General features: G+C 38.0%; 1 protein-coding gene across 1 annotated transcript in view; it reads left to right on the forward strand.

Annotated features, from left to right (window-relative positions):
• Nucleotides 1-10,000, forward strand: part of LOC137969740 (intraflagellar transport protein 70A-like) — a 30,202-nt gene that overhangs the window by 11,127 nt on the left and 9,075 nt on the right. The window contains exons 13-22 of the mRNA XM_068816090.1: nucleotides 206-268; nucleotides 597-645; nucleotides 933-973; nucleotides 2,058-2,123; nucleotides 2,508-2,561; nucleotides 2,952-3,017; nucleotides 3,900-3,976; nucleotides 4,160-4,229; nucleotides 9,474-9,551; nucleotides 9,654-9,716. Coding sequence (XP_068672191.1) covers nucleotides 206-268; nucleotides 597-645; nucleotides 933-973; nucleotides 2,058-2,123; nucleotides 2,508-2,561; nucleotides 2,952-3,017; nucleotides 3,900-3,976; nucleotides 4,160-4,229; nucleotides 9,474-9,551; nucleotides 9,654-9,716 — 627 coding nt within the window. The remainder of the gene's footprint in view (nucleotides 1-205; nucleotides 269-596; nucleotides 646-932; nucleotides 974-2,057; nucleotides 2,124-2,507; nucleotides 2,562-2,951; nucleotides 3,018-3,899; nucleotides 3,977-4,159; nucleotides 4,230-9,473; nucleotides 9,552-9,653; nucleotides 9,717-10,000) is intronic.

Below are 10,000 nucleotides of genomic sequence, written 5' to 3' on the forward strand. Positions count from 1 at the left end.
AACATTTCAGGTGGTTGCCGAAGCCAGTGGCTTACATGTATAATTATGGCATTAGTTTGTCAAATGGAAAATCATGGATACTGGTAATAAAATTGACCTCAATGAAGTATTACAATCAAGATTAGTTAAGTGGAACAGTTGTCACTGCGAAAGCTGAATCACAATTGAATACTAATTAATAGTGTCATGTGTCACTCACGAACAGGAACTTGACCCAGTTACACTTCATAACCAAGCACTAATGAACATGGAGGCTAGTCCTACCCAGGTATGTTATGTTAATATCCTGATGCAGTCAGTAAAGTTCATTTTTGTTAGCTTTTCAAGTTGGTCGTTTGTCCTTTAAAGAAAGAACCAGCCTTTTGGAAGCAAATTTTCAACATTCTTTGCTGTTATAATGCTGCATTAACAATGACTTGAAATACTTGATTTCAAGGTATTGACTACACTATGAGTATACAACAGTTAATATTGTTTGTTCTCTTTCCTACTGATGTAGCATTAACTGAATTCCTGAGCCACTTGTTATTAAATCAATGTTATGTTATTTGTTGGATTTGTTTTCATAATGTAATGTAGCCTTCCTCTTGTTGCAGGGGTTTGAAAAGCTGCAGTTCTTGTTGCAACAGAATCCATTTCCACCAGGTAATTTTTTTAAAGTATATAATTAACTTAAGGATTTCACCTTGAAATTAGAATTTTGTAGAATGTCATGTCCCGAAAAGGACTGAGTCCTTTTCTTTTTTTTACTTGACTCTTTATATATGTAAATATTTTCTGGGGAAATTATTAACATATTGATTTCAGTATTTGCAAACCTTTTATTGCTTACAAGTAGGTAGATATGCTTAATGATGATTAGGTAATGTTATCCCAAGCATTCTTTAGACCTCTGTTGAATATTGAGCCACTCTTTGGTTGTCTTTCTTTAGAAACATTTGGGAATCTTTTGTTGCTGTATGTCAAATACCAGGTGAGAAGTATTGCATGAAAATGTTATTATTGTTTGTTATTTTCTTTTTGCTTGTAAATTATTATGTTTTCAGTGAATGTTAGTGTCAACTCCTTGATTATTCAGATGCCAAATTTGGATCTGTCCTTTGGGGAGCATTCACAAAAACTCGTTGGGGGGCGGGGGGAACTGATGAGAAATTGGGGATCCCCCCCCCCCAAAAAAAAAAAAAAAAATTAGAGGTAAAAGGGGAGTGTTTGAAAAATATAAACACTCTCAAGGGGGGTACCTTAGATAATGAAAACAAAAATTGTCATTAGCCAATGTAAACTGACAATTTAAGAAAATGTATCCCTTGTACGTGGTCTGGTTTCCTTTTCCTTTGTCATAATTTTGTTCTCGCAAGTACATACCGGTATTTGATAGGACACCTGTTTTAGACACTTTCAGTAAGATTTCATTTAGCAATGGCTTTTGTTTCATGAGACTTTACATTTTGGACCTTCATACTACTGTGTGATAAGAAAATAGCTTGTCTTAATGATATATTTTTAGTTTCTTGGTGTTGATTTTCTCTGCAGCAGGGTCTCTGCAGTAATGTGAATGTGAGCTTTTGGTCTCACACTTTTGCATCAATTTAATTCTAGTCTCAATCAATAGGCTTGTCGGTGGTAGAAGCAAGTGATTCTGCTTTTAAAGTTTTGACCCGGCCGGCGGGATGTTTTTGTTCTTGAGCGGCTGTTACAGTTGTAGGTTGTGCCATGTATCAGTGAGATAGCTTGCCTTGCCCTTTTTCTGCATTTCTTAGCAGATCAATGTGCTCTTCTGAGGCATTTTTCTGTTTTTGTATTGGTTTGTGAGGTAGGTTGGGGGTGTCTCAAATTTTAATTTTATTTTAAATTATTTGAAAATGTTTAATGCAGCAAGTAGGGGTCCTGCAAATTTTTTTAGATAGTAGATAATTTCTCATCAGTCCCCTCCCCCACCCCCCTCCTCCAAACAACTTTTTGTGAATGCTCCCTTGAGACATGTACCTGTTTTAACTAATGGCCATTAACTACAGTAGAGAATTCTTTTTTGAGATTTTTTTTTTGTTCTTTTGCAGTATTTTGATTTGGCTGCAGATGTGTTGGCTGAAAATGCTCACCTGACCTACAAGTTCCTCACACCAGTAAGACACTCAAATTAACCGCAACTTGATTAATATCTTGTAACTTCAAACATCATTATCATAGTGAGACTTGGATTCATCACCCTTCTTGAATAGTCGTGAATAATTATTAGTTCGCACCATCGTTGTCATAATTTGTGGGACCTAAATGTCATTGCTGTTGCTGCCATGGTGCTTAGCTTTCCTACAATTTCCCTTTTCAGTCTAGGAGAGGAAAAAAAAGGTTTATTGCCCTGGAAAAAACCAAATTATAATGAAATCGTGCATAGGCCAAGTTCCTTCCCTTTTGAGCAAAACGTTTTAAGTAATTAAACGCTTGCAACTGCTTTTTCTTCTCACTTGATGAAGTTTATGAATTTTGAAATGTCCTTATTTTTTGCACAGTACATGTATGACTTCCTGGATGCGATGATAACACAACAAACTTCACCAGAGGAGGTTTGTTATTATTTGCAAATTGTGATTGTGTTATTTCCTTTGAAATCTCACAAATAGATCTGTAAAATTCTTTGACATAATTTCTTGCCAGAACTCTTTGACTTTTATAATCTTAAAGGATCAATTTCGAATTTGCCAAGATCCGTCTGCATGTACTCATTGTTACTAGGATCTTTGGACCAAAATTCTCACAATAATCTTATAGGACTTTGCGAGGAGCAAAATCTCCGAATATTAACATGTTTTAAACATCCTTCAAGGATAAAAAACATCTGTTAAAAGATTCTGTTCAGGTTTTCACTGGTAAAATAAAGCAAAAGAGGTTTTAAGGGATGCATGTGAAATGCAAGGGAGGCTCGTGACCCTGACAGATTCTTATTTTTCTTTCAGGCTTACAGGAAATTAGATGATATGGCCACAAAACAAACAGAGACTCTAAGGAAGCTTACTAAACAGGTATTTGTGGCTTGCTTATTCAAAGGATGGAGCCTAGTGTCATACATATCTCTTCGACAAAAAACACTTTCAATTGGCATCTAACTAATGCCAGATGGTCTTCAAAGTTAATTAGTATATATACTAAGAGTCGGTGGCTAGTGATGGATCGGTAAATATCCACCACTAGCCACCTCCACTTTGGTGAATAGTTGTTAATTATCCACCACAGTCTGATGGAGGGAACTTTTTCATTAGAAACATTTATTTTGATCTAGTACAGGTCTAGCTCCTTATTAACAAATTTACACGTAGATCAGAACTTCATGACAGAAATACGCGATTTGATAAATATTTAAATCTGCCGAGATGCAGATTAAAAACTGAGCAACGATCCTTTGCCTATAGGGGGGCTACCTGCTGGAATAGACTCTATTTCCTTAGTAGTTAATTTCATTAGTTATTACATTTTATTCCTTTGTCTTATCTTGTAATTTTAATATATTGTGGCTGAAAAGCCCTGTAAAGGGAGGTATGTATGTAGCCTTCTATTCCTGTGTGACATCAGTATTGGTAGTACCTCATAACAAATGGCAAATACATTCAGTCCTTTTTATTTGGGGGAAAACAGATACCAGCAACATACCAAGGATTTTTCTTTTAGTTTGGATTTGAGAAGAATGTAATCTACGATTTTTCAAGCCAACCATTAAATCTAGTAAACCAATGAGTTATTTGTGGTAAAGAAATCAAATTTTCAAACAACTCTATTGGAAAAAGGAATGAACGCCAGTGTCACAGCAAATTCTGCTAGTGGATTTGTGCCAGGGGATCAAAAAATAGGGGGGGTCCAGATTTGCTAGGACACCGTCTTTTAGTCATGACATGTGATTATGTTTAAAGGTTCAAGAAGCAAGACAGAATCATGATGATGACACTGTGAAGAAAGCTGTGAATGAATATGATGAAGCACTAGAAAGGTCTGTCAGACTAATTTGAGAAATTCTTCATGAATTTTCAGACACCATCTTCCCAATCTCACAACATATAAACAACAAGTATTTTTTCCAACAACCCCACATGAATTTGCCAATTTATTTTAGAAATCATTTTCTGATGTTTCATGCTATTTGAATAACAATTTTATATTGTTTTTATTGTAGATATATTCCTGTGTTGATGGCACAAGCGAAAATTTACTGGGATCTGGATAATTATGCACAGGTTGAAAAGGCAAGTTATGTGAACAACGTGCATTTTTTTGTTTTTGTTTGTGTTTTAAATAAAAGCAATTTAGAGGCATTTTGTGGGCCATATCTGTGTTTTCGGGATGGACTGGAACGAACATTTCAGATTCTTGGAGTCACTATCCAACCAAGTCTCTCCCTCAATTGAAGGATTATTCTTAATTGTCAATTTCTTCCAAATGAAGTATTATCGTTCATTTTGGACACTGAAAGCTTGATAGGGATCATGGGAAATGAACATATTTCTTTTAAAAGACGATGTCTGGACTCGCAGGACTCGAACCTGGGAACGTGTGATTAATAACCACTTCACTTAACCCCTAGACTACCACATCACTAACTGCGAGGATGCCATTTTTTATTAATGTCAATAATTTTTTCTTCCAAAAGTGCCGCTTTGAAAGCTGTCAGTTACCAAACTTCAAGAGAAAGCTAACCATTTGAAAATAAAGCTTCAGATGTAACTGGTCATTATTCGGCAATGATTTTATTTATATACAAATTAGTTTTGGTAATATAATCGGCGCATTTTCTAGTCACAAAAATTAGGTTTATCAACGGAGTTGATAATGTAAATTGACCACCGTACAGAAACTCTGTACGGTGGTCAATTTACATTATCAACTCCGTTGATAAACCTAATTTTTGTACACTACTTCCCCACCGACGCAGCACCACAGTTTCTTTAGAAACTACCCCTTCATTCATTTGCATTTTCTAGTCAGTTGTTCTTTAGTGGTTAATGGATAGAAACAGTTTCTTCAAATGGTTGCTCTGGGTTCAAATCCTGTCCAGGGGCTGCTTTCCTTTTTTCTTTTTATTTGCTACCACAAGTCCTGGGACAGAGTGATCAAAATGGAGGATAATACTTCATTTAAGGCAAACTGACCATGAAGGATAATCCTTCATTTGAGGAAGAGATCGTGTTGCACTATCGCCTACTCGTCCTAGTCCAACTGTACCATTCCTTTGAGCCGCGCCCTCTGGACCGGGTGCTTTGAGAGACTCGTATCTGTAAAAGTCGAGTTGCAACGTCACACACGGGCGGGTGCTATGATTTATTGCGTTCGAGGTACGAGAACGCAACACCTAATTTGTGTTGTAAGGGAAGTTTTTTCGAGATTGCATTTTCGTCGACACACTTTTGCCTCGCTTTGAGGCGCTTGGTTACGTTTTGCCTCACTTTGACGAACTATCGCACGTGGTGATTTGTGCGTCGTCTGCGTTCATTATTCTAGCGTTTGGTGAGGTGTGATAATCTTCCATCGTTCATCGTTGAAAAGAGCTGAAAGATTGCTGAAGGTCTGTCAACTGAAGTCGGTAAAATTTTACTTTGGATTAAGCATGGTTTTTCACTGTCCTTGGAAAATGTGTGCGACTCCTCGCGCTTGCATCAAACCGGTTTGTTTTGCTCGGCGGCCGTTGTGCCACAAAGTGAATCTACCGAGTTGTGTAGCTTGGCGGCCGTTGTGCCTCAAAGTAAATCAATCGAGTTGTGAAGCTTGGCGGCCGTTATGCCACAAAGTAAATCTACCGAGATATGACGCTCGTCGGCGCGCCATTTCATCATGACTTGTGATATTTACGGCATTGAATCAACAAACTGAATTTATTTTGTCCAAGCGTTCAGCACAGAAAAGTAATCTTAGGTCTTTAATACCACAAGCTGAAAAGACTTGCAAGTAATAGTTTCATTTTAGAGTAATTTTCAGTAGTTGTCTACTTGTAGAATTCCAAATAAATAGTTAATGATTACGTCTAACAAGTTGTCACGTTCATAGATGCAGTACAGTGGAATTAGATCGTTATATCGAGGTATCGTTATAATGAGACGCCCGATATAACGATATTGCCTTAAAATAACCGAAAATATCTTTATATCGGGGTAAAATTAACATGTGCTTTTTTACTACTGTACATATTGTTTAATTAAACTTGTAAAGAGTATCAAATGACTCACAATTTGCAAAGCATTAGACGTTATCAAGGTTACACAACAAAGTCTGTGGTATGAATCGTAAAAGGGAAACAAAACAAAACAAAACTTAAACATTTGATGTTGTATCTGTGTACTGATGCTGTAATATCGTTATATCGGGGAAGATTTTACGCTCGGTACGCTAAGAACTCAGCGTTATATCGGGAATATAGTTATATTGAAGATCGTTATATCGGGGTTCTGTCCCATACATTTTACTGTAACTTTTGCCGGGACATAGCATGTTTATTTTTTTACCGGGGATATCGTTATATCCAGGATCGTTGTATCGGGGTTCCACTGTAATAACATTTCCCTATCGCACGAACCATCCACCCTCCCCCCTCAGTTGCTACCTGTACCAGACCTGTACCGTCCTACAAACATCGAACGCACTCGCCTAAGCTTCGATTACCCCTAGTCATATCATATCTTTGTGTATGTGCGTATTGCAGCGTAGCTTGTTGTGGCATATCTCCCGCGATCATTTACCCACTTAACCATGATATACCAAAGAGGACAAATCACGTCACCGGGATCTCTATGCCCTACAGGACGATACTAAGAAGTTATAAAGTTTGCGCTTTTTTCTGAAGGGGAAGAGAAAACAAACCGAAATGATCAGAAAGTGATAGAATTCAGGTTCAAGGTAAAAGAGTGTCTGAAGTGACGTTACAACTCGACTTGAAGCAATCCTCTTTAATTCCTTCGTGAACTTCCAAGAGGGTAGCTCTGGCGGCAATTAAAAGGGTTGTAAATTCCAGAAACTTTTTTTCAACGACTAACGTGGACCTCCGTCTGCGGGAAACCTGGGCCCAGTTGCTCACAGCCCGATTTAATTAATCTTGGGGCGCTTTCCTTTTGTACGGAAAATCCGAATGATCCGGTGGTAAATCAAATGGAACAGACTTTTCCACTGAAAATTTTTCGGGGAAAAAGGAATACCTTCAGAGGTATTACTCTTTTTTCGGTTTCCCTGGAATGATCCGAAATTCCTGTTCCATTGTCCCACTAGTGCCATGCTCCGTGAAAAAAGAAAAAACATGGCGGCCCCCATGGCCTTGGTGTTTAGCAGCCCAACTGAATCGTGCGGGTTTCAGTCAATTCACGCGTATGCTTTTTTATTAAAAACTGGATCATTGGATAATGCAATTCGAGAGTTTTGATTGGCTAAGCCATCATGGGTTATGAGCCATTATACCATGATCTACAAACACAGCAAGCATATGCGTGATTTTTTGGGCCTTTTGTTTTTATTGTAGTCTAGTTTTCTATATTTTGGGGGCGTTTTTAATAAAGCAATTATTCCACTCGCGCTTGTTGGATATGACATGATTATAGCCAACTCGGCGCTACGCGCCTCGTTGGCTATCTATCATCTCATATCCAACGCGCGCTCATGGAAGAATTGTTAAATAGCTCGTAGCTGCACAACTGCAGGTATGAAGTAATGATCGAAAATCCGGCAGCCATGTTTGTTCTTCTAAATGATTAGTATTCAGTCTCTTGAGGAAAAAAAAAAGAATAGAAAGTCTCAAAAGGGGAACAAACTCGTCCCGTTCCATATTTTGATTGAGGAAACTGTTCCTTTAAGCAGAAAATTCTCTCCGGTTTTTCCATACAAAAGAACAGCGCCCGTGTATTAGTGGAAACGTTTCTTTCAGTTTAAATCCCGATCAAAAATGTTTCCACAAGATTCTTAGCCTTCAGTTTTGAGTTAGAAGTTTTATATTCCTACAACGTAAAATTAGATTGTTGAAGGCTTTTTTGTGGGGCAAAATTCAAACCTTGGTTGGTATTTAATCGCTGATTAGTGTTAATCGCCTTATGAACAATTGGGCCCCGTAGTTATGTTGGCTGTTTTATGAGGGGCCGTAAGGGGGGGTCAAGCGCACAGTTCACGGCCATTAAAAAATGAAAATCACGAAATACGGTAATTAATTTCTTGTTTCACGGTTCACGGAAAATAAACTCACACTTGAGAAAGAGTTGTACCCTTACCCTATATATATATATATATTTGTATTGGTTTAAGGGTTACAAAGAGTTGACAGGCCTGCACGACTCCCTTGTACGTGGTCTGGTTTCTGTTGCCTTTGTCATAATTTTGCTCTCTTGAGTACATATTTGAATGGATGCCTCTTTTAGGCGGCTCCTGTAGTATTCATTTAGCAATGGTTTTTGCCCTATGAGGCTTTACATTTGAATTTTTACATTCTTCCAAGAAAATAGTTGGTCTCGAAAGTAATGTTATTAGTTTCTTGGTGTTGATTTTCTCAGCAGTAATGTGAATGTGACCTTATGGCGTCTCGCTTTTGCGCCAATTTAATTCTAGGCTCGACCGATACATATTCATCGGCGGTAGAAGAGAGTGATCTTCTGTTCTTAAATGTTTGACCCAGGCCCGGGTTCATTTTGTTTTTTTTTTTAATTCTTTCACTCGTTCTTCTCACTTCTTCAGCGTGTTTTGGTTTGTGGCCATGGTCAGTAGCTGTCCTCCTTGAACCTCTGGAGTTAATTCGTTCTCGTGGATGCTCTTTTGATATTTGATGCCGATGTCTTTAGGTCGCTTCTTTGTCGAGGCATTAATCATTATTTGGTCAGGCAAGACCGCGGTTTCGATCCTATCATGTGGATCTCAATGCCGATCGCTTGATTTAAGGTGAAGAGCTTTGTCTGCAAAAACCATGTGTGTTTGTCTCTATTTGTACTCGATGGAAGGATCGAACTTGCTAAGTTCTGATTGGCTATAGAATTCTAGCCAATGGAGTTAAATGTGTTTTCGATCCATATGAGCGTAGCTTGATGTTGTGTTTCTTTAGAAGGCTGGAAATGAAATAAAGATTCCTGATGGTTGGTGTCAAAGGTCGCGTCAGCTTATTTTTGGAACTGATATCATACACTACGCAACCGGTCATACGAAACCCCTTTGTTTGTTGTCACGCAAGATGAAGAAAACCGACTTCGTAGCCCTTTGTAGGGTCTACGTAAGTAGCCGTTCACGGAAAAAAGGTCGTTTTCGTGTTTGTTATCACGGATATCGGAAAATTATTTCTCTTTTTCACGTATCACGACAATCATATCATTCACGGTTCACGAATTTTATTTTTTTTTAGATTACGGATCACAGAAAATAAATTCGGTCGATCACGTTTCACGCGAAACCCCCTTACGGCCCCTCTTTTATCAACATCGCACATTGTGAAAACGTTTTTCACGTTCTTTTGCTAAAGGATCTTGATTCTCTTGCAGATTTTCAGGAAATCCGTTGAGTTCTGTAACGAACACGAAATTTGGAAGTTGAATGTTGCTCATGTGCTGTTTATGCAGGTAGAAATGTCTGAGCTTTCTGCAGAAGTGGTTTTCTTAAGTTGTCGTACCAATGGCCCGTGGATTGCTCAATTGGTCCAATTTATCTTTATTTCCACACAGGAAAATAAATATAAGGAAGCTGTTGGTTTCTATGAACCAATTGTCAAAAAACATTACGATAACGTAAGTACTCGTTTATCTTGATGCCATTATATTTGACAAATTTTCGGCTTCAGCAAAGAGTAAACGGCTTGCTGTCTCCGTTTTATAGAGTAGGGAGTTTAAGAAACCACCACGGCTACGGCGACAGAAACGTCACTTCAAAATATAAGTTTGAGCTATTCTAAGTGTTTCATGGTTATTCCACAGCTTGTCTATATTATACAATATGGGCGAAGTGTCCTATAACTGGATTGGTACGGACGGATTTGAAGTAAAGAGTGAGACTTGAAGATTCACTGTAGTTT

The sequence above is a fragment of the Montipora foliosa genome, chromosome 9 (assembly GCF_036669935.1).
Source record: "Montipora foliosa isolate CH-2021 chromosome 9, ASM3666993v2, whole genome shotgun sequence".
Taxonomy (NCBI): domain Eukaryota; kingdom Metazoa; phylum Cnidaria; class Anthozoa; order Scleractinia; family Acroporidae; genus Montipora; species Montipora foliosa.